The sequence below is a fragment of the Poecilia latipinna genome, unplaced genomic scaffold, assembly GCF_001443285.1.
Source record: "Poecilia latipinna isolate Pla-1442-1.1 unplaced genomic scaffold, P_latipinna-1.0 Scaffold1909, whole genome shotgun sequence".
In the NCBI taxonomy this organism is placed as follows: domain Eukaryota; kingdom Metazoa; phylum Chordata; class Actinopteri; order Cyprinodontiformes; family Poeciliidae; genus Poecilia; species Poecilia latipinna.
The window spans coordinates 99651-125697 of NW_015114525.1; the positions used below are offsets into that span (position 1 = coordinate 99651).

The 26047-nt window shown below is 38.4% G+C and overlaps 1 protein-coding gene across 3 annotated transcripts in view; it reads left to right on the forward strand.

Moving 5' to 3' along the window:
* Window positions 1-25829, forward strand: part of LOC106935104 (stress response protein NST1-like) — an 87131-nt gene extending 61302 nt beyond the window's left edge. For all 3 annotated transcript variants that reach the window (XM_015015415.1, XM_015015416.1, XM_015015414.1), the window contains 2 exons: window positions 11244-11761; window positions 25727-25829. In XM_015015415.1, coding sequence (XP_014870901.1) covers window positions 11244-11761; window positions 25727-25808 — 600 coding nt within the window. In that variant the 3' untranslated portion in view covers window positions 25809-25829. The remainder of the gene's footprint in view (window positions 1-11243; window positions 11762-25726) is intronic.
* Window positions 25830-26047: the final 218 nt, after the last annotated feature.

Here is a 26047-nt window from a genome sequence, read left to right on the forward strand (position 1 = left end):
CTCATAAAAGAGAAGTTTTAACATGAATTGATGGACATTTGTACAAAACCATAGGCAAGATCATAAAAATATAAGTATTTTGGAGAATCTTGAGCCCCTGCATGGTTAGTTTGGCTATAAAGTAACCTAAAATAAAGACACAGACGTCAAAATTAAAGGCCCATATAGATAAATTTTTGTACAAACACACCTTGCACCTGTACCACAAAGGACTTTTTTCCAAGTTGTCAAAGTGAGATTTAAACTTGGAAGACCTTTGCCTGTCTCCTTGGGCCTGTCTCCAAATGTGGCCGATGACTTAGGTATTTTTATTGGGAACACCAAGCAGGGTACACCGTAGGCCTTTTTTTTTTTTTTAACACACCTCTAGCTCTTCATGTGATGTTTTCACGATCCAGTCACTACTTAGGTGTCACAAACTCACAGGACTTCAAATGCATTTTGTAACAGAACAAGACGTACACTTCGGAAAGGGAAAGCCAAGCTCCGTGTCATTGAGCCAGAGAAGAAGCAGCAAAAGCAACTAGAAAATGAAGCAACACTTAGTTTTGTTAATTTTGAAATGTGATCTGTGAAGAGCCCTTAAACTCAATGTGCACCAGGACAAGATGCTCACATTTAAACAAATTCAGATTGTGGATGTGCAGCCACAAACACATTGAGACATTAGAGTATCCCGCAGAGTTTGAAATAGATGAGCCATTCCACTGAAGTTGTGCTTCACAATCTAACGGCAAAGTTATTGCTCGTAACTGACTGAAGTTGCCTGGAAAAATAATTTAGAAACATAACATTTAAATGCATTCTGATCACAACAGATGTACATCATACCTTCGTCAAATAAAACCTTGAAATCAATTTAACTGACAGATTTATACTCTAGTTAGTAATTTTCTTTAAATCTCTGAACAACTGCTCTATAAAACACATTTTTTATATGTATTGAATTTTGTATCTGGGAGGGTTTTTTGGAGGTTAGGTAAGGTAAGGTGGATGTTAAGGCTGAAGCACTGAAGCAAACAGTCATAGGCATATTACTCACTTACAGAACAAACAAATCCCTTTATATCCTTTAGTAAAGTTGTACTGGCACCGCCTTAACTCAGTAAAGGGCTTTGGATATATTTTTTGTCTGCACGCATGCTGGGGTCAACCAGTTCTACTGGACAAACCAAAACTCCGTTGGCCTGCTGGATGATGCAACAGTTTTGCAGGTCCCAACAGGAGGATATTTGACAATTCAGTGCCAAATTTTTCAGAAACCTTTGTGTGTTTCTACATAAAACAATTTTTTTTTCCTGCAAATCCATATAATACAGCCAGCAACTACCCAGCCAGCATACCTAGGTGGGCCCTCATATGGGTAAAAGGAGGGCAGACATTATGGGTCCCATAAGGGTTTGTCCGCGGTTTCCATGGTGGCCCCACATGGGTTTGCCCACGTAGGGCCCACGTAGGGCCCATGTAGGCGGTGCCCCTTTAGGAATAGGCACACGTGACCAAAGTTTCATCATCTAAGAATGATTTTGTCCAAAAATGTAATGAACATGTTTTGTTTAGCCCATAAATATATCCTCACCTGTTCAAGGCAGCATAATGGGTCATCTTTAGAAGATGTGCTGCCCTGTCAAAGACTTCTGCTTTTTGTCCAAAGAGAGATATTAGATGTCTAAGAGAGAACATGACATGAACCGATCATTGATATGATTCGTTTTTTTGTGCTTCTCTCACTGTTTATGTTAAGAATGTGACCACTCCGCTGCATTAAGTGCCTGCTCCTTTTCATCAATTTGTAATGATCCTCTTGAGAGAAGAAGGGGAGTAGGCACAAACCTTCTGTCCTTGTAAATTATACCGGAGCATCCAGCTCTCCTTTCTTCCTTCGTCTCCTCTTTTCCTTTTCCTGTATTCCCTCAGTTGACCTTTTCTTAAATAATAGATATCTTCACACCTGAATTATTCTTCTCTTTTCCAGTTATTCCAAGGTGTCTCATAGTATTGGCAGCTTGTGTGTGGAGTATGTTATTGTAGTCATTGTGTCTTAGACGTGGTCCTTTACGCTCCCTCTTTACGCTCCCTCTTTCGTTGACATATTTCTCCTCCTTTGTCTTCTTACTGCTCTGTCCATTTTAGGGCTTTTTTAGACTGAGGTGAAATGAAGGCAAAGAGTGGGATTTATAAAATGATCTGTTGTAAGAACTTTGAGGCAGCAGGGGGATTATTGTGCAATATTGTTACAGGTGTTGTCTGGGGCTGGGTAATTCATGATGATAGTAATGCATCAAGGTTCATAGGTCACTACAGGGTCACTGGGTTTCATAAGACTGCTGCTAGGCCTGTCGGGATAACTATTTTGTGTGGATGATGTGCCGCCATTACTCAGTGACCTTCTGAGGTAATATTGCAGAGAAACATTGTAAGAAACGGCAAGACTGATTCCTATCCGAACAAAAACATCAGTTATTTTTGTGATTAAAATATCTTTGGGGAATGACAAATGGAGACAAGAACAGAAACCTGTTCCAGATAGATGTGTAATGAACAATAGCATTTATTTTTAAAGCAGATAATAGCTTGTTTACAAGATTTCAATAATTATTTATCTGTAGATTGGACCAGGATAATTAAAGTTTTCACCAAGGATTTCTATGAACTTGAAACTATGGTCTTCAACACCACCAGTCAGCTCCTACCTTGTAACTTCCCAGCCCTTCCTGGACTTTTCTCTCTCTGCACTTCTTTTTTTCCGCACTTCCGTCTATGCCTGCCTTCTACTTCTACATTGTCACCTCTGCCATAGCCTTACTTGTGGTCTCCCTTCTAAGTAGCTACATTATTACATATTTATTTGCAAGCTGCTTTCAATAAAAGCATCTCCTGAATACACATGAACACCAGCGGTTAAATGTCTGACAACATACAGTCAGTAGTCAGCCGTGGGTTTTGATGTTTCTGATGAGCCATTATTTATGGTTCTCAATATTTTGTTGCTATGCCTTTGTGTTTTCATCCAGTGTTGGTAAATCACAGTTTAATTGCAGACTTCTTGAGCCAATCGTGTATATATCAACTTATACATTTAGATCTTTGAACATTTTAGAGATGTTAGGTTGTAAAGGAGCATTTAATTTACAATCCACAACTTCCTGTATCTCGTAGGAATAAATATGATGTTCACAGAAAAGACCCTTTTCTTTTAACCTATTTTCAAAATAGAAAAGATAAAAGAACACACCTCCTGATGGACTAGGAACCTTTCCAACCTTTCCAGTGATCACTGGAGGCAGACACCAGCCCCATGCAATCTCGCATGACAAGCAGCTATAGACAATGGATGAATGGATGAATGGATGGAAGAGAACACACCTTTCAGGTTAGGCAAATGTAGCATGTCTTGTGACTCTCATGTTCAAGAACAAACATTGCATTTTTCCAACGTGTCTGTCCTTTAATTAAACCAACTGGTTCAAACTGAAAATAAATATTGAAGCTAGGTTTTCATTGACATAGAAGCTTTAGAAATAAACAGGGTGAAAGAGAAAATCAGGCAGACAAATACACGTAGCTCAGATAGTTTTATCTCTCCGCGGCTCTCAAGTTTCTGTGCCATGCCGTGCAGAGCCATGTGTTATGATGCATGGTCTAGTGGGGCCAACGAAAGCACATGTGTTATCTGCTAAGTCTGATTAATGTAACAGGCTACATCCCCTTGTATTTTTTGTGTTTTTCACTGGCTGCCTTGCTGTCCTAACTTAACCTCTTCAGTCTGGACTGTTCCTGGCTTTTGAAACATTTGCCTTGAAAGTACATCCTTCAATACATCATTCTGAGTTTGTTTTGTATAATGTCTACAGCATGCTGTCTGTGAAATAAATAATGTCCAGTGTCTGTTCTGTTTACAGATTTATTGTCTGTGCTGCTCTACCCCTATTATTTGTTGTTCAGAAATATTTGTGTGTTTTTCAAATAAATCCTTCTTGGAGCTGAATTGTAGCTGCAGCAGTAGTTAGCAAAAACTTGGTGGAACTGCACATCTGCTGAGCTTATCATATGAACTACTTAGTCCAACGCTCCGATGAGTGTCTGTAATCTGCTTCATGGTGAAGCATTGTGATGACATGCTTAAGGCGGAGTGCCGGAAAGAGCATGAGCTTCTTAGAGAGACAGACGCCCAGTTTTTAGGTTTCAAATTGTGAAGTCAAATTTGTTTTAAATCATGTTTGATACACAACATTTTCACAACTGAAGTTAACATACCGTAACTTCTTAATTGGACTATAAAATGGCTCTATGTGCCATGTAGTACTGCCCCTTTAATCATTCCATTAAGTGAAAAAATTGAAAAAATGTTAATTTAAAGCAAACAAATGATTAAAATGTGATTAATTAAAACCAAATGAGCCTCCCACTCACTCAATCTAAATTGTTTGTGTCATTTAATGCAATGTGTTGTCATGCTCTTTGTACATGTAAGTTTATTTGAATTGAAAAGAAAAAGGGCACAGTGTAGTGGATTATCAGGACAAGAGAAAAATGACAAAGAATGAAGTAACTTCTGAACAGATGTACAAATATGGTGCAGCTACTGGATGTTTCACACCAGAACCTCTCTTAGTTCTGATTCATACTTTTTCTTTAAAAGCCCACTGGTCCAGTAAACTCCTCTGCAAATGTTCGAAACCTCAGCATTTTTCCTTTGTGTGTTATGCTGATGCTGTCGTGACTCATTTCTGTTAGACATTTTCAGCGTCTGCTGTCTGGAAACTCCAATTGTTGAGCATGTTTGAATGACAAACAGCAAATTGCTCAGCATTGTTTGATCAACTAACAGTATGGAAACGGTCTAGTTCACACTGCTTGAATTCAGCCACTCCACAGGCCTGTGTGCTGTCTGCTTACTCTCTAGAAATAATAATAAAAAAAACCCTCTCCTCTCCCCTCTTTTACTTCCATCTATCCCTTGTGACTTTTACCCACAATTCCCTTTCCCCACTTCACTTACAGCCACATACAAAAGCACATTTACCACTAGATTTACAGGCGTAAAAGCTTGTATTCATTCACACAAACGCGCACTCTGTGCAGTCCTGAAGAAAGTTACTTGCATATGCATGCGTACACGCACTGACAAATACACTGACATTCTTGTCACATGATGTGTGTTGCACCATGGGGTCCAGAGGAGTGGAATTTCGGCATAGCTCCCGCTTCACTGAGCACCACGGGGGGGTTATAATCGCAAAATGCAACAAAGCCACGGTCACGAAAGACAATCTTGTTTGTGCATACAATCCAAAGTACACACATTCATAAGCATGCACCTGAACAGAAGAAGAAGATATACATAGTAAAAAGAAAGAACTTGATGCAGTTGTCTGTGGAACAAGGCTTTATAAGCTTTCTTACGCTGTATTTGTAAAACCAAAATCATTGCAGCAAAATAGGGATAAAACACAGATTAGTTCTTTTAACTATTTAATCCCTTTTTTAAATGGTGACTGGATCTATTTTGCCTGTGTTTTAACATACAGAAAGTGAAGCTGGATGAAGTGCTAGATTAGCAGATGAAAAAGAGGAGGCATTCATTTGATTAAAAAGGGGGGGGGAAACAAGGCAAAATGAATGATTAAGGATGGATTTACAATCTGAGGAAGCTCCAGTCCCTTGTTTGTTTGTTTTTTAATACTAAGGATTGAGGCAAAGTTTAGTGTTTCATCTACTAAACTCTGTATTTCTATGTAATTCTTGCGCTACTGTATATTTAAGATTTTCTAATCAGCCAACAAAAGCAATTACCTCACCATGTTAAAGCATAGGGAATTTTAAAATTGAATCTTAGATAACACTCTGAAAAATAATCAGAGAGGTGATCAAATTTGAGATACCTTACATAAATTAAACCTAATTATTGTAATGCATCTCCAGCTTTACTGTGCACTACATGTTGCATAAGTCTGTTGAATAAGTCTTCAACTTGCATGAACTTATTCTTTTTTTTTTAACCAGATCTCTGTAAAACTACTGGCTGTTGTCTTTTTACCTTATAAGTGACTTAAATATTTAGATCTTTGGAAGTTTGAATCTGGAAAGTACGAGGGATGCATGTATTTCTAGGGATGCATGATATAGTGGCGTTACAGGGTTCCACGACTAGTTGTGTCAGTCGACTTTATTTGAAACGTATTTATTTCAGATGTAAAAACACAGTAAAAATATACATTATACATTTAATAAAATGTTGTCACACGGACGTCACCATGTTATTTACACTACAAAGCATCCTGGGTAGATGACATATACAAGGTGGTAAACTAGCTATGTCCAGCCAGAACAGTAATTTTCGTGCAATAAGAAATATTCAACCCTTTCGATTTGAATCAGAGCGCGTTAGAATAGAAGGCAATGCAGAAATGACAGGGGGGGACGAGGAGGACGTTGTGGATAAAAAGGAGAGAGTCGGCCCATAAAACTGTGTTTGTGCTTGGAAATGCCAACCTAGAAAGTAGCAAAGTAGTTTCTCCTCTCTAGATCAAGCTGTTTATGGCAAATATTTTGCAAATATATTGCAGTGCTGTGTTACAACAGCTTAAAGATTCTTCATTGTCACTTTAAACATCTTTTTTTCCAATTCAAACAATCGTTGTCATCATTTTCTAAAGAATTGCTTTCAGGAAGTGGTTGCAAAGCAACCTCACATCATCCTAGAACTCCAACTATGCTTTTTTGCTGGTAGGACTTCACTATAGACAATATAAATTAATTAATCCACAGTATAAGCATGGTGCTTTACTCCTGCATCCTTTTTCACGTTAACTAAATTAGTCAAGGTAAACAAAACAAAACAGATGTTTTTATTTCAGCTGTTGAATAACAGTAACCATGTTTTTGTACATTTTACACAGCAACATGCAGCAAAATCATAAAAAATAAATAAATAAATAAACAAATCAAGCTTAAAAATACAGGAGTATCTGTCTGTCTGCTCTGTGTCTGGCCAGGTTGGCACATATGTCTGTATGTTCACTGTTGGTGATTGAAGTTTTAGTGGCCGCCTGATTGTTAGGTCGATATTGGCGAACACGTTCATGTTTGAGAGTGCATTAGGACCTGGGGGTGGGGTGTACGATGGGTATTCGTGTGTGGGTGTGTGTGTTTGGTGGCCGAATGTATGTGCGTGCAACATCAACGATATGTGTTCGTGACAGTGACCCACTTCTGGTGTTTTCAGTGAGCCAGATGGGTCACGGCAGCTGGAGCTGAAGAGGTGGAAGAAGGAAAAGAGCAGGAGATGAGGAAGAGAGGGAGGGAAAAGGCACGTTAAGAGGAGGGGGGCCAGCGGGGCTGCTGGAAAAAAAACCCAAAGAGGGTGAAATAGGATGATGTTAGGAAATTGAACATTAGGGAAACTGTTAAAAATGAATTATTGTAAACATTTGTCAGAATGAAAAAACTGTGCAATATATTTTCATGTTTCGTCTCTGTGACAGTTTCTCTCTACCTTTAGTCCGTCGAAGCAATAACTGCAAATCTTTGAACGCATGCACACACTGAAAATCACTGCATAAATTAGTTATGTTTCTCATCCTATCAGGACACCAACCATCCATGCCCCTCACCCCCTACTACTTTACTCTACTCCTCCTTCTAAATGTTTCAGGCAAGAAGTAATAGCCCCTCATGTTAAATTCATGAAACAGAAAGACATTGTGGAGAGACGGTGTGGAGTGCTTCCAAGCAGAAATACCATCACAGTGAATAGACGGTGTACCTGTTAGGTGTTGAGTCATAATGTGGATGATTGACTGGTTTGATTTGAAAACACACTCATTCACACTATTTATTGTTTGCCAAATTTCATTGTGACTACAGTTGTGTAGAGTCTTTGGTACTTTCTTATCCTTGGGGGCTCTCTAATATCTCTGTTATTTGTCCTCATGACTACATTACTTACAAAAAAAAAAAAGCCTCCCCACCACATGCTATTTCTCAAACACACATGATTATTTTCAGTCTTTTTGCCTAGAAACCAAGAGCCCATCTGTGGAGTAAACACCAAAATCCCCTGAGCCGCAGTTCCAAATATTCCTCACTCTTTCACGCACTTATCCTCTCTTATGCTCACAGTGAATGCATGCACAGAAACCTTCTTGTGGCAACACATATGCATTTGTTAACCTGTTGAGAACAATCTAATACACACACTTAACTTGTCTTTCTGTCAGTCTTTTTTCTTTCATTTTTAATGTCTTCCAGTCTAAACAATTTTTAGTACCAATGCCTGACAATAACAAGATCTAAATGCCACAATCCTTGGTTATTTGGGTTGTGGTTTTCTCCGGTGTTTATATTGTAATCATTTCCCTGTGATTTATTTATACTCTCCAGGTCTTGGCATATTCTGCTCATTTCTCTGTGTACATTATTGCTACTGGGGTGCTGCGTTTCCTTTGTCTTTAGTTTTTTTAGTCAATTTGTCTGCTCTGCTCCTTGGACATTCAGATTTATTATTTATGATTATTTTATTATTTAGATCAGTGTTTCCCAAACCTGGTCCTCAACTACCCCTTGAGGACCAAATGTGTCTCTGTTCCAGCTCATCTGGTTCAAATGATTGCATGATCATCTCTGCAGCCACCAAATGCTGCCGAAGGCTGTTAATCACCCATTCATTTAAGTCAGATGTTTGGAAGTAAGACGACACCTGGAGCACACAGGCCAGGCGTACTTGAGGACCAGATTTTGGAAACGCTGTGTTAGATTATTGTCAGATTTTTTCTTCATTTGTTTGGCTTCTGAATCCTTTTAAGTTTTAGTCTCATCCCTCAGTTTACCTACTTTCTCCTTACTACAGCCGTTAGACATTCCTCTGATTCATTCATTTGGGTGTTCTGTTTCGCTCCACCTGAGATTCTTTTTCTTTTTTTTTTAATGGAGGTTCTCCTCCCTTTCATTTTGTCAGTCATGGTTGGTGGAAGACAGACTGCTGCTGTCTTAGAGACAGGAGACAGACATAATGGGCATCATTTCCTGATGTGGATTGGCAAGTTGCTAACATAGATGGTGAAGGCATTTCGATGGGTGATGGAGGAAGTAAATGTGATTAGTGGAGAAATGGAATGATGCCTTATCTCGTGTCACCTGTCACTCAGTTGTCATGTCTAAGGCATTTCTAGTTCTGTTTTTTCCTAACCTGCCTGACCTAAGACTTTTTTGTTTTTACCATCAATATGAAATATGCATGAGAGTCAGAGGTAAACATGTATAGTCTCACACTTATTACAAAGAGGCATACTTATTAAAGAACAAGGAATCGACTATATACTTTTAAGAATAGTGTGGACACAAGATTTAATGGCTTTTATTTCTCATTGATACAAAGTTCCTGACAAAATGTTCAGAGCAACAACTCTGCACTTTTAAATATAAATTATCAGATTTTTTTTTTCAGAAGCATTCCTGCTTTGTTTGTACGTTTATTTCACTGTGTTTACATCATGTAGCAGTTGACTTGGAACGTCCCGACATAGAAGCTGTCGGTGCGTCAACCACACATCAGCTGCGTATGTGCCACATACTGTATCAACCTGAAGATGAAAGCTTGAAGGAAAGGATTTGTTCCTTGAAATCCAGAAAGAAGTGACAGGTCCTTGGAGGGAGTACATTAACACACACAGAGAATGATAAATTACTTGGGAGACAACAGAAGGAGCGACAACAATATGTGATGTGGGGATTAGAGGATTTACTTTCCTCTGTTTTGAACTGCTGACAGGAAAATGTTGTTTTTGACAACATTTTATATATATATATATATATATATATATATATATATATATATATATATATATATACACACACACACATATCACGTGATGGGCTCTGTGCATCTTGGTTAATGAGTCTGAGTAATGAGTGTGTTTAGTAATACTTTACAAAAAGGCACAATGGTACTATAGAGGTTCTGTTCAGTATCAGTATCGATGTTGAGTGATCGGATTTCAAGGGTCTTGCTCTGAACCTTCTATTTAAATACATCTTAAGTGGACACATGGATCCAGAGCTCATTAAGTGTGCTGTATGCAAATAAACACAGAGAGAAGATTGCTAGAAAACTTTCTTATGATTTAAAAAAACAACAACATGTAATTATGCAGCTGCTGGATGTTTATGAGACATGCGAGGGAGGGAGGTGAGAGGCATGGGGTTCTCTAACTCAGGGGTTTTAAAAAAGATATTTAACAATGTGGGTGAGCGTGACTGACAATGATATGTTCAGGGCAGGACAGCTAAAATAGCACAACTCTTATGAAACATATCAAATATCATGCACTCTCTGGCCATTTAAGTAGTTACATCACAGTAGCAGGTTGGAGCCTGTTTATTTTCAGAACTGTCTCAATTCTACTTGACGTATACTCCACAATCTTCCAGAAATATTCTTCTGAGATTTTGTCCTACAATGACATTATAGCATTCCGCAGTTATTATAGATTTGTCGGCTGCTTTTTTCATGAAACGAATCCAACATCCAAAACGTGCTCTATTGGATTGAGATCTGGTGACTGTAGGAGCACAGTGAACTCGCCTTCATGCCATGTGAAAACAGACGAAATGAGCTTTATGACACGGTGCATTATCCTACTGCAAGACACTATCAGAAGATGAGTAAACTGTGGTTGTAAAAGAGTGAACAAGGCAGCAGCAATAGATGTATTATGCCCCCACACCATTATGCCGTCGCCACTAGCTTGAACTGTTGATTCAAACCAGCATGCATCAATGGTTTCATGTTGCTCCTGCCAAATGCTGACCCTACTTACCAAAGTGTTGGTGTTGAAATTGAGACTCTTTAGACCAGGCAATGTTTTTCCAATCTGTCATTGGAAATCTGTCCAATTTTGATGAGCTAGTGCAGATGGAAGCCTCAATAAGGACCACAAACTATTCCTGTCCATATGTACCCTGAACAAAGATGTTTTATCAACTACAACCATCTTTCAAAGGCATTTCTGCACCAGTTGGTATCCCAAAATAGACATCTTTTCAGCTTTCAATTCTCCATCACAATTTGTTTGGACCTCAGTGTGTTTTCGATGTCGGTTCAAAACTAATTGCTCAGAGGCATATGTGTGGCCTTAGTAAGTTAGCTGTCTTTCAGTCACACCAGATATAAGCTATGTGTATTACTGTAGAAAATGGGAACTTAAAGTCGTTATCCAACAAGTTGCATTTTTTTTCCTCAGATGGAGCGCAACGAGACCAAGTGCGATTACTGTGGTGTAAGCTACCTGACTTTATATGAGAATCGTCAGCTCCAGAGTCGGTTGGCTCAGTTAGAGGCTGAGCTCCAGGAATGGAAGGAGACTGCCCAGAGGGAAAAGGCCCAACTGGAGGCTTGGGAGCTGAACAGGCTGGAGCAGGAGAGGGAGCTTCAGGCACAAGTTGATGTCAGGGAGAAAACCACCAGAGACGAGCTGGAGAAAAGGTACAGGGACATGACGAAAACGCTAAAAGATGAGTTTGAAGCAAAATCTGATAGAACGAGGAATAAGATGAAAGCGGACCATCAAAAAATCATTGAAGAGAAAGAAAGACAGCTGAGAAGGGAGCTTGGAGACTTGATGGTGGAGAAACTAAGAAAGCAGAGGGAAGAACTGAAGAAGAGTGCTGAGGAGAGAGAAACTGTTCTGAGGACTGACCTTCAGAAGGCCAAAGAAATTTCAAAGAACCTGAAGAAAAACCTTCATGAGCTCAGACAGAGGTGAGTTTTGTTAACATTTCCTTACTTATACTATGTTTTATGTTAACCTATGCCCAACTTCAAAAGGACAGTCACCATATTTTGATGATAAAACACATAGACAAAGAAATTGGTAATGTCTAACTTAGTATATGAAAAAGATTCTAAAAACACCTGGTTTCATTTTATCCATGGATGTTTTTTTTTCCTTGATTTAGTTTAAAGGTAAGGAAAATATGTACCATTGGTGCTTCTTGCTCTATGAATCAGTTGGCCGCTTTCACAAAACATTAAGCCATTCATGAGATGTCTTCAGTGTTTATCGGTATTACAGCTTCACATATAGTAATGGCAACCAGTCAGTTGTTGAACTACAAATTTTAAACAATCAGTGTTATGTCAGTTTACTTTTATCAAGAACCAGATGTAAGTTCAGTTCCCATTGTTAAAACTAAATTAATTTGGGTTCATTGCTTGGCTGTTAAGCATTGTGATATGGGTTCACGGTCCTAATATGAACTAGTTTTCATTCATTTATCAATATTTGTAGGAAACAATGTAGAAAATAAGTTTACTGATTAGATCATTGTAAGCAAACTGAGTTTAGGATTTTCATGTTAATTTCTACATTTCTCTGCAAAGCTGTTTCTCTTGTAGAAAATCTTGATTCTTATGCATCACAGTCACTGTTGAAGTCCAGCAGGAAGGTCCTGCTTTGGAAACCCAGCCTTTCCTGCATGTGGTTTGCATGTTCTCTCCCCAGTCATGTGTGGGTTTGCTTTGGATACTCCACCTTCCTCCTACACTCCAAATACTTGAACGTGACATTAATTGGTCTTTCTCAATTTGCTCTCAGCTTTGAGTTTGTGAATGCTCAGTTGTTTGTCCTCTTCGTCTCTGTGTTGGTCTGGGATGGTCTGGTGACCTGTGCGTGCCCCACCTCCCGCCTTAATGACCTCTGGAGATAAACACCAGACCCCCCATGAACTTTGAAGGATGTAAGACAATGGGTGGACAGATGGTTTAGCCAAAACAGCAAGTAGGCTGCAACTCGGCATTCATCCTCTGGTTGCTTTGGAAACAGTTTTATCCAAGAGATGTCTGATGAGTTTTATGTAGTTTTTCTGAAATGCTGTGTCAGACTTATGCAAAATGTACACCTTCCAAAAGGTTCCACTTTTGTTTTGTTAAAAATATTTCCCCAATCATTGTCAATCAATATTTCTCCAATAAAAATTATTGTGATTTTGTTTGGGAAATATTGTTTTTGGTCAGTAGTGATTTTAACCTGGGACCTCCCATTAATTGATTGACCCATTGTTAAGAGCTGGAGAGGCTTGCCTTTGTTGGCACATTTCTCAATAAACCCAGAATGTGTGTAAGTGAAAAAGAGGCATATTTTTAAAGATCTGTGGAGGTGCTTAGTAGACTTATCATGTACCTAAAGAAGAGCCAGACGTACATTTCAAATATTTTTTTTAATTAAATGCTCTAGTTACAAACAGAAATGTTGTCATATTTGCAGTCATATACAGCTTCTGATAGGTTCCAAGAAGACATTCTTCAAGTGTGACCTGAAATACCACAGATGATTACTTGTACCATGACCTTTAGATTTCTCTAGATTCTCCTGCCCACACCCATTTTAGCAGGTACACTTTCTCTATGCGCTCTATTCAGTGTCAGACTTCAGTATGTGTGGCAAGGTCTAGAGTTTAAAAAAATCATTTGTTTCATAACATTTCTTTTTTGTTTACTTTTTTTTTTTACAACTATCATTAACTCTACTTTTCTACTTTGGATTTTATATTACTATAAAGCAGTAAATGGAAAAATGTGCTCAAGTCTTCCTTGGTTAACTTGTTTTCTTCAAAAGATATTTTCTTTTCTCAAAGTTAAAACCTACTGTGTCTGGAAATAGAGTGGGAGTGGGTGAGATTTTAATGCAAGTCACATCAGCTGTAACCATGCGAACAGCAGGCCTACAGGGATTTTCCTATTGTTGTGTGACATTGCTATGAAAACTAAAATTAATCCACTGGATTTTCTAGTCTTTACTGTTAGGAGTGCTCTAAATAGATTTTGGCATGCTGTGTTTGCAGGTGACACATTTTTTTGTTTTGTATAATTAGGGGTTTGCAGAACCGGCTCTAAACCTTGTGTGCGCCAATATCTCAGTTAGTTGTGAAATCTGAATATCGCATTTACAGCAGCAGCTATGTTTTTGGGCATGTTTTTTTTTTGTTTTTTTAGGCACGGAATGCAGCTTCTAATCATGTTTAAAATGAGCTAAAACAGATTTTTAGATAATATAAATCATTTAATTTAAATCACACTGTACAGTTTCTAGAGGAATCATAATTTTAGTATGGCCTAGTTTGGCAAGCTCATCCATATGAATTGAAATTTCACTTAACAAATCATAGCATTGTTTCTACATGTAGAAAATGAATAAATGTGATGCTGTTTTTTTAACTCTTACAAAATTTTAAAGCTACGAATTTAGATACTTTGATGTATGATTCTGTCCCAGCTAGCATTGAATGTTTGGAGCACGTCCGCTAAACGTTGTCTTGAATGTCCGCCGAACGTCCGGTGATTACGTTTGATCGACTTGAAAGTTTTAAGCACTTTTAATTAATTATTTTTTGACAGATTTAATTAAAATGTTGTTACTATGCTTGCTTTACAATTGTAGTATTTATTTTGAAGTGAATCCATCAATGCAAGATTGTCTCAAACTACTAGATCATTAGTTCAAATCAGGCTAATCTGTTCTTTGATTGTTTTAATTCCTCACCTACTAAAGTAATGCATACAGGAAGCACAACAGCCTCAGTCCTTTTGCTTTCTGTTCCTGGTGGTGTCAGCACAAGACCAAGATCTGGACTCACCTTATTTCTAAAGATGCATGGAAAGGCGTGGCTAGACTCGTGATTGGTGCTTCATGTGTACAACCAAAGCAGAAAATTCCTGACTAATATTAATTAGACCATCATGTATTTTGGGTTAAGTGATGTGATTAAATGCTGACAGTCATAATTTCTAAACAGATCACAATAGCTGATAAGTGCATCTGTTTATGTTTGTGTGTATGAAGGTCATTTATTCACAACTTCATTTTTTGCAAAAGGTTTTCACAGATTTTCACCTGAAACTTCACATCTAATAAATAGAATAACTATTTGTGCATGTTTGCATGTCCCAGATTAGGTCATATGTCATCTGCACACACACGCACCCATGCGCACACACACGCGAACACGCACTCACTGACAAGTTTTGAATATTTCTTTAATGTCTCTTCAGCAATTTTCAAATCAAATAGCAGATGTCTGTGGACAAACAGCCAAAGGGAGTTTAGTTACAGAGAAAAATGCAGGAAATGTTTGCACTCTGTGTGTCAAACTGGGCCTCGCTTCTGAAGGCCTCATCACACAAATTAATGCAGTAATTCCTGCACACAAATCAGCATTGTGAATTCTGAAATAATCATTTTCATGGGATGATGATAAGATTAAAAACTATAACTAAAAATGATGAGTAATTTGTTTAAATCTGAAATTTCCCGTCAGAAAATTACGTGGGAGTTTTATCAGCCATTAGAGCTGCTTGGCACGAATCCATTTTCAGACACGTGCCACCAACAGTTGAGCAACAAACGCACACCACGAGAGACGCAGAAACAGAGACACATGCAATTGTATTAAACTTTCTGCAGCAAGCAGGTAGACTCAGACCAGAGGCGGGACTTGAACTTAAGGGGTTGGCTCTGACTTCGCACCAGTGATATTCACAGCATCAACTATTGCCCGTACAACAATAAAAGTGCTTTCAAAGCGAAACATGCTGCTCTAATCAACACTTTTGTTGCTTTGCTGACGGCATGAAGCGGATGAAGTATAAAGGTTGAAGAGAACAAAAACAGGAACATGAAGAGGACATGTTCTGACGGACGAATTAAAAGATTCAGCCTAGATCGTTAACAGATGAGAGAAACAAGGCAGGTGCTGCTGATGCGTTTCTCTGTGCACAACACTCTTTTGGAACATGTCCACCTTCATTTATTTATTTATTTATTTATTTATTTATTTATTTACCAAACAGGAATGTTAAACATTTCCCCAGAGTTTGAATTAATTAAAAAAAAAAAAACAAATCTGCAGTTTAGACTGAAAATCATCAAGTTGTATATTTGTAACGAGAGCTTCTGTTTTTTTTTTAACTATGAAGTTCATGACAAATTCCTTATAAAGACACCTTACTTTGGAGTAACTTAACCTATGCTGTGGAGTGAATTCATTGTAAGATTTATTGAAAATCGTTTTCAATTGCTGATTTGTGTTGGCAAAGTGATTAAAAACAGCATTACAGAAACTGTTTTCCAAATGCAGATTTTTCTGTTTTAGACTTTAACTTCTGGGACACACACTTCTGTATATCTCGTCAGTCAATTAAAGCTGCACAAAAGAGCAAGTTTGAATAGTTTTGCAAACAGTAGTACATTTATTTCTAGTTGCTACAAGAGGAGCAAGACTGAGTCAGTGAATACACTTTGCATAAACAGCATCGTTTGGAATGGTAGCTGAAATGCGCACAGTTTGGCCTGTCACGATAAACGATAAATCAATTAATCGCACGATAAATTAAACCTATCGACCTCATTTTAATTATCGGCTTTATCATCTCTTCCTGTCTTTTTTTCTTTCTGTTGATGTCACTGAATGAAAAAAGGCTCAACTCCGGTGCTCTTCCTTAGTGTAATGTCCAGCGCACACTACACGAGTTGTTGGCGGACTGTCGGCCCATTTTCAAAACCTGACAGAAATCCTAGGTATAACAGTTCAATCGGGTTCGTCGTGCCGTGTGGTGTCCAGCCACATGGGCACAAAATAATGGCTACAAGTCCAGCTAACTAATTTTAAAACCAGGCATTAATCAATGCTTTACTAGAACCTACCTGTGATGCATGTGGCTAGAGTCAGCTTAAAGTCCAGACTGAATGAAAATCATTATAACCTATTTATGTCACGTTAACGAAGAACAGCTGAAAATTACTGGGTTTATCAACTGCGGTAGCAATTTGGCTCCAACTCCTCTCCTTGTCATTTCTATATTCTTTGCACGAAATGTTGAATAAACATTAATGTTGTTTCCACATATCATCTCCGATATCCGCTGGACTTCGGGTTGCGCCGTGTCAGCTGTTTGGGATTCCCCTCCGTAATTTCCCCTCAGAAAGCCCGAAGGAGAATCCGCGCTTTCTGATTGGCTACCTGTCACATTCAGCGTTAAGCTCCCAGTCGGGGAAAACCCCTGATTTAGATCGGAGCGGCCACGACGATCTACCGTAACACACCACACACTGCAGGATGATCGGTTACGAAATCACCAGCGACAATCTTGGAACACCCAACGTTCTAAGATTGTCATAAGGGGAAAATAGGGGCAAAACATCGTGTAGTATGAACTATTGCATCAGGTGGTCGGATGTGCCCATCTTCTCTATTTAAATCTAGTGATTACTGAAGGGCAATATAGTATACAGATTTCATATTTGCACTCTTTTGCACTCTTATCTTGACCCCTTCTTTTCTGACCATTTCCTGTCTGATTTCTGTAGAGAAATGTTATTAATGATACAAAATCTTCTTGAGAAACTATTTAATCTCTAGGAGACAAGTTACGTAAGCCATTAGCTGAATGTTTCAGATGGTTTAAAGTTTTTATATACTGCTTGTTCAAACCTGCAAAACAAAATTACTGCAAAATTACAATTTACTAGCAATAACAACATTTAGGCCTGTTAAATACTCATTTTTTAATCCATTTTTACTTTCTTACTCCCCAAGCACCACAGAAACGGTCTGCATTTAGCTGAATATATTTAGGATAGTTTGGCCCTTTAATGCAGTCCTCATTTTTATAGAGCTCCTGTAAGCGGGTGCCACAGCTGGTGTCTTCCACCCAGCTGGACATATGTAATCATCTGTATACAGTAAACTGGTGAACCAGTTCACTCTGACCTAATGTAAGCTGATTATCTCTCCCTGAAATCTCGTCTCCTCTGTGTCTAATGAAAACAAACAGGAAAACAAGCACAGTGCTAACAGTGGTGCTCAGGCCCATAAGGCCTGCTTTGAGTCAGTGGGGTCAAAGTTCAGGGAAAGATTATGTGGCATGACACAATGATGCATGAGAGGCCTATGTAAAATCCCAAAAGAAGATGCTTACTGTCTGTCATACCCTTTTTTTTCTTTCTGTGTTCATAATGGTTATTTAGGAATATGGCAGTTCTTTGTTTTAATTTTTTTTATATGGTAAACCGTATGTCCTTTTTTTTCTTCTATCATGTCATATATAATTAAATCACATTTGTTTTGATTAGTTGAATGATTGCTTGTAAGCATTCTGAACCTTCTGATATTTTTCTGTAACAGTTTTATTGGCAGATGTTAGACATCTTCATACCGACTTCAGACTTATGTGGTTTTCCCAAACATGTTTGCTCATATTTACTGTAATTTTCAAATTTGATCCCATGTAATTCAATTCAAAATTAATAACATGGGACATGTCAAAGGGAATCTGACAGGTTTAAATGAATGGGTAATGTTGAAGAACCCGACTGGTAACTCTATAACAACACACCCTCCTCATAAACCAAACCTCAATAAAAACGTCACCTGTCATTCTGCATGTGTGTGTGTGTGTGTGTGTGTGTGTGTGTGTATTGTGCCAGTAGGCGTCTAGTTTTGGCTTTGATAAAGTTACCTACTGCAGGTTGAAAGATCATTGCGTAACAATATTTAAAACTTATTAACTTACTAGTTTAGCCTTTTGGTTCCCAGTTCTGTTTGGAGCAAGTAGGTCAGCAAAGTCATTTTTCACACACTTTCAGTCTGTGCTGCAAGTCCTTAGGAAATCTGCAGCAATTTGTTAGACGTTAAAGAAGAGAAAGGTAATTCTGACTGCCACAAATAAATAAGTAATAAATTCATTTGATATTAAATTGAAAAACAACAACTTTGGAAAAATTGACCTCCCCATTATGTTCCTCCAATTTGATCCCTGTGAACACCATAGCTTCATTGATTGTGGTTTTTATTCATATTTGGACCACTCCAGAAACATGAAATATAAGCATAATATAAACAATATTATACTCGCATGACTTTACAATTGGCCGTTGCAGATCACAGAACATTTCTTTAAATTATGAGTTGTGAAACCCAGTACAAAACCTCCCCAAAGGAAGGACAAATTGAGACATAATTAGCACAAAATGGCCAATGGCAGACAACTCTTTTTTGTACCCAATAAAACTTGGGTAACACATGAGTCACAGTGGTGAAGGAGTGGAATGAGAATGACACAAAAACGCAGGGCTGGGACATCTAACCAGTAATCTCAATAAATTAATGACAAAAAAAAAATACATGTTTCAAAACTGATTCATTTAAACACACCCTTTTTAGTTCCTTCATTTTTAGCTCACTGATAGCAATGATGCACAAACTCCTGCTCAGCAAGTGGTGGTAACGAATCTAAAGTTTGTCAGGTGCAAAGAAGATGTAAGGAGTAAAGAGTATCACAGAAAATCTGCCTCAGTGTAAAACATGCTGCTGTGAGCATGGACACCCGAACTGACGTTAGCTACAATGTTCCTGGTAAAGGTGCAGAGACAAAACAAGTCAGTCTGTTTCGGACGTCATTGTTTAAGACAAATAAAGGCATATTCTATTCTATTCTATTCTATTCTATTCTATTCTATTCTATTCTATTCTATTCTATTCTATTCTATTCTGTTTAATGATTACAAAGCCCATTATTGATTAGATTTGATCACATCCTGCAAGAAATTAACATATACAAGTTTTAAATGAAGGTAGCATAAAAGGCCTAACATTTTTAATATGTGTTTGAATGTGTTAAGAATGTAGATCTTAGTTATTAAATGAGGCTTTTCCAAGGTTTAAAACAAAACTGATGTTGTATGTTTGTGCAACAGAATGATAAGTTATATTCTATTTTACACCAAAACAAGCACCTGTCTGCTTTATTCAGCTGGGACTGAAATGTACAGCTTATCACATTCACTTGGTCCTTTTATTGTGTGAGTAGGGGACAAAGAACAAGAGAGAGTAGTGGGAAAATGGCTTTCCTTTTAAAAAGGCATAGAGGTTAAAGGAAAGAGATCAAGGGGTATGAAAAAAAAAATATATATATATAAAAACTGATAGTATGTGGGCAGACAGCTTCTCTAACTGATGACAGGCTGAAACATATCACGTAGCTTGTGAGCATGCTTGTGGCATTGAGAGAAGCGTCTGGGAATTTGACACGCATCGCTTATTTCCCCCCGGCTAGCTGGTCACATGCTTGAATCCAGCATCATGTCTTGGTGTGAGTCTGTATGTGCCTTCATCTGACTCTGTGGCTATTTCTGTGTGTTTGGGAGCATGCTTACATACACCCACATACACCTGCAGTGGGTAGCATAATTATCCCTGTGCACAGAATCAATCAAAACCAGGCTTGGCAGGTATTAAAGAAGCTGTCATAAAAATGTGCAAGAGAACACACAAAGAGAAACACGCACACACACACACACACACACACCTGGGTTCTGGATTGCAACGCTGATAAGACGGCTCACAGGTGGAAGAGCAGGAGTGGAGGAGAAGCGAAATGATGGATGGCAAACAGAAAGGCATCTATTTGTAACAAGGAAGAACTCTGAGGGAAGCGCTACTTGTGGTTTTATTCCAATTTGCAGTTTCCACTAGCAACCTAACAAACAATGATCCAGTCACTACACTGTTAATTCCCCTCTGTTTGTGTATGTGTTAGGTAATATGTCATGTCTGTGAGGAACTGAGTCGAGCAGCCGTCACAGCCTGCTTGTGAGGTATCAGCAGAAATCCAACTTCAAGTTCATGTTACTGCACTGAACAAACATAGACACTCTCTCTGTCTCACACACACGCAGTCTGAGTTTTGTGCTTGCTTGTGTGCGTGTGTGTATGTGTGCAGTAAACATTACTGCATGAAAAGAGAGCTCTCCTTGGTGGAGGATCACTGATCAGCCCTATTGGCTCCAGTTTATAGTGGGATTCATGACAACACAATAAACTGGAACAGTGTTTGAGCATCTGCGGATTTCTGTGTGTATGTGACAGAATAGTCTCTCCTAAACTCAGTCTCACACACAGTAGCGCACACACACGCACACACACACACTCAGTAAGCCATCTTATTTGGTAATCAGCAATTATTTGATGAAACAGTAGCATAGCAACCCAAACATACAAATGAAACGCAAACAAACATGTTGCGATAGTGAAATGTTAATCAAGAATGACAAGTTGGAAGACAAACGCATTCTCTGACCCCTTGGCTAATTTGGTTAGCTGTTATATGATATTACTCGTACTTTGCGCTTCTGCGCATGTGTGTGTCGTTGTTGTTTTGATTATCGTTGTTATGGCATCACTAGGATGGTTACTAGATAACCAAAAAAAACAAAAGATACACAAGCAGGTGTCACTATGCACAACGTCGCACACTAAACACATTCACATTGAAGCATTACAAGAGCTAACAGAAGTACAATAATGTTAGAAACTCCTAAAATATGTTTAAATTTACACTTGTTTTGTGCACATCTGGACATATAAACCAAAATGTACCACTGTATCTTTGCATTGCATTTTTTTGTTTCTTGTTGTCCAACTGAAGCATCCTTCCAGGCTGTTGAGCTAAAACATCCTTAAACCTTGTGTGTACACATTTTCATTTCAGAAGTGTTACTTTTACATCTTTTGAAAGATTTCCATGTCACTAGTGACCTTTATTCAACTAGCTGAACAGGAGGAAGCGTAGAGAGAGAAGGGGAAGACATGCCTTTGAACGGGGACAACTGGATTGAGGACTATAGCTTCAGTAAAAGCTGCACCTGCTCTACCACTGAGCTACATGGTGAAGTCATACTGAAAAAACTTGAGATTTGATTCAGATTTTAACTAAAGACGTGGGACTTGATACTTAACTCTTGCTCTAGTTTTGAGCCTTTACTTGGATTTGCCCTTTAAAGACGTTAGTCTTGACTTGGATTTGTGCTCTGATAACTTGGACTTGCATTTTAAAGACTTCACACTTGAATCAGCCAAGATGAAATAGAACATTTCTGATTAGATAGTATTTGTTTTATTTGAAAGTTGAATTGAGATTTAGAGAACACTGAAAATAAAGACTTGCAAATATCTCTTAATAGTTGAAGCAAAACACTCTTTCCTGATCAGGGAGTATAAATCTAAAGCAACAAACATGTTCCTTGAAACATTAAACATCAAATAAAAGCTGAAAATTCTAAACACAGGATTTGGTGCACACAGTAACTCATCAGAAAAAAAAGTGGCTAACATAGGCAGACAGATTTATCACATCATGAGGTCTTTATTGAGATTAATATAAAAGAACATAATGACATGGAACATTTTGTGCTCACTCACTGGAAATAAACTTGCTGGAGGATGTTAGGTTTGACTTTGTGATGCTGACCTTTCTCCCAAACCTTTGGAATATGTGGAAGGTGGAAAAAAATACTAAGTCTGTCCTGACACACACACCTGAAAAAACAAAAAATATTTGACTTGGTAGGTCATGGTAACACTGAGGCTGAGATTAGCATCGTTGACGTGAGCTCCTGTCTGTTTGTGTGCGCCTGAGTGTTTATGATGTGTCCTGATGGGACAGTCGACTTGGGCTTCTGGTAGGGGGTTCTCCAATCTGACATGCACTCACTGGATATGCCCTACCTAGTTATTCCACTGACAGCCACTGCCTGGGGAATAGGAGCTGGAGCTCATGCACGCAAAGCACACGCAGATTCATCTGTAAAATACACAGACGCGTAAAATGCGCCTGCGCACATGCGAGGCGGACGTGTGTGTTTTCACGCGAGCGTTCCCCTCTGGAGCCAGTTTTTTTTTTTTTCTTTTTTTCAGATTTTGCTTTGAGCACGGCTGGTACAGAAGGGTGAACAGTGGGAGTCTGGTCTGCTGTCACTAGAAAAGTCAAAGACATGCCCTCCCATAGACACACTTTTAGCAAGCAAAGAACCAGAAAGTGTCAAAGACTGAGCCCTAAATAAGAATCACAAAGGACATCACTCTCATCAATATACACACACACACAGAAGCTATAATCCATTATTAATTGAAGCAGATTGTCACTTTAAATATCCTTCCTAGCTGTTTCAAGCACACGCATCCAAAAGAATAATAAGTGCACTTCAACACATGCAAGATAGATCCAAATCCCCGAGCCTCGTTCTGTCAGAAGGGCTGGTTTATTATTACAGAACATGAACTTTCAATAAGGTCATATCATGACTTCTCGTGTGGTCATAAATAGCAGCTGAAAGTGACTGCTTCATTAGTAAATGGACTTTTAAGCTATAATTCTCTCTGTTCGTGCTTTTCGTTCTCTCTCCAGCCGGAGTGTGCCGATTAGAAAGTCCTAACCCAGGTAGCTCCCTGCTACCGTGTGCACGCCTGTCTGTGTTAACTTTCTGCATGTCCTTGACGGTACAGGCAGTGGAACTGATGTTGTTATTTCAGCCTGGTGCGCAAGACAAGACCATCTGCTTTGCTATATAGATTGCCCGCCATGTATCTGGCAGTTTGCATCGATGGGTTAAATATAACCTATCGCTGAACATTACCTGGCAGCTCCGAACCTGTGCACAGGTCATACTGCAAATTTCCTGACGTGGTTCACTTTGTTGTGGTAACATTTATATAGGTACGCTTCATATCATTAGGGTGTTTATTAATTTTAGACAATACAATCAAAATTATGTTACATGGACATCCCAAGCGCCAGTATTTTTCAAACAGATATTCTCTATCTAAATCAAATGTTTACATAAGCGTTGACATTTTATCGTATGCTACTTAAGATTTATTTATTATCTTTTGTGAAAGGCCCATTTCCTATAAGAAATAAACTGAAAATAATTTCTAAATGTACCAGTGGAATGGAAATAATGTTTTAGTTCGATTTTTTTTCTTTTTTAGGTCCAATTAAAGCCTGAGTGAGCACTGATACTTTTGTAAGAAATAATCTCAGACACCCATCTGTATCTACACTTCTTATCATTGTGATAAGTCAAATAAGTTTTCCTGTGTGGCTTACCAGTAACTTTATGTTGGATACTTTTTGATGAGACTGCGTTCGATGTTGAGAATGATGTTTGAAAGAAGCAGAAATTCCCCTGCCAAGATTGATATGTCATTCCAATTGCACTTCCCATGTGAACTTCATGGTTATCACCTATCTGCTGTTAGCCTCTATTTGTCTAGTCTGCTTTACGAAAGCAGTGGCGCTTATTGTGTTTACTCTTTTCTCCATCTTGCTGTCAGCACTTATTTTGTGGCGTCATATGAAGGAACAGAATGTGCTTTTGCAGGTCCAGGTCACACAGTCTCACTTTGCCATGTGAAACTGCTTTGCAAAAATACATAAGCTTTGATTGGTCCCATCTCTAAAAAAGGACATTAAAGCTGATGGATCACCGTATTATACAGCTACCAGAAAAATGTGAAAGCATGAATTATAAGGAAATTATGATTGCTCTTTCTTTTGGTTTTTCAAATTGGATTAAATATATTTTCATGTGATGAATGCCCTTTTCTTTTTTAACAAAAAGAGCCTTCTGAGTCATAACCCTAGTCGATATTTCCTCTGTAATTACAGACTGAATTGTAATTTTGACAAAAAAAAAAAAAAAGAAAACACGTTTTATAAAAAATATTTCTGGTGCATGTATGAATCCTTATTGACAACAGAAAATGGATGTAGGTACTTTTACTGCAAAGATAATTTGTGCAGGAACCTTGGAAATAAGGACAGGTAGCGAAGATCAACTTGTCCTCACCTATCAAAAGTAGCTACGCTAGTCTGTTAGCTCTTACCTTTCAACCACAAATGTGAAACATTAGTTTGAAGTGACCTCTTAATGCCAAATGTATATTTGGAAATAAACTATCTGTAGATATACTTACACACAGTCGTGGGAATATTTTGACTGTAATTTCTTTGGTGACAAAACTGTTTGTTGGCAAGGTTCAGAAAAGAAGAAAAACCTTAATGTTTTTGCCCAAATGTTGCCAGAATCTGAGTCTCAGTTAGTCATCCCTGGCTGTGGTGAGTTACAGGCAGTGTAAGCTTGCCGCAGAGACCGTTTAAACCCCTGGCTAGGGTACCAGCCTCTGAGGTTTTTAAGCTGTTGTCGTCAGAGAACAACTGTTCTACTTCCTCCTCTTTACTATAAAACCACAGAATAAATATTTAATTTATGATTTCAAACTCCTTCTGGAGACTTTGCTATCACTACTTTGGTCTTGGGTGGCTTTTGTGTTGAGCGATGATTGGTGCAACACTGGTGCTCTTTGGTAAATGTCCCACCTTTAAAGAAGATTTGTTTTCAGTCTAGAGGAACTTTTAAGTTGCCTGGGCCATAACCTGTTACTCATTAATGTCTGAATTATTGGTGACCATGAAACCAGTTAATAGGATGGATTACCACTGACAGCTGCATTGGCGTGGTTCTGTAGACTTTTGCACACTGCTTACTTTGCTAACGTGTAAATATGATAGATTTCCAATTCTGCAAGAGTGAGATTAGAAGCAAACCCCGATCAATTTCTGTTTATTGTGTCCAAGACACAATTAAAGCTTGGGAGGAATGCCCATCTCTTCATATCAGTCACTTATGAGGAACATTTAAATTTTTAACCTCTCCATTTTAACAACACCATCCTTCCATGTGGATCATTAAGATAAATTGCATATAAGCCAATTTCCCCCTTGTGAGAGTTAAGTGATGTTAAGTTCAGCTGAGCATCTCTAATGAGAATACATTGCTGCTGACACTTCATGTTCACTTCCTCGCTTTTCTCTTGTTTTGCTCCTTGACAGGCTGGGGACGGCAGACGACATGAAGGATGAGGCACAAGAGAAACTTAGAAAAGAGAAGCAGAATGTTGAAACACTCAGGTAAGGATGGTACATAAAAACAGTGCAAGAATAGAAATGCAATTTAATGACACGAGGTTGAGAGAGTAGTGTTTGATAAAAAGATTGCGTGAACAGAGTAAAAACAACTGGAAATGTTCATCACTTTTTAAAACCGACACACAAAGAAGAAGAAAACTCCACTTGGCTATGTGCATATTGGACGGATACTGTACATGGCAGGGAGATGATGTCTGATACCAGCAAACTGAGAGAAATGACAAA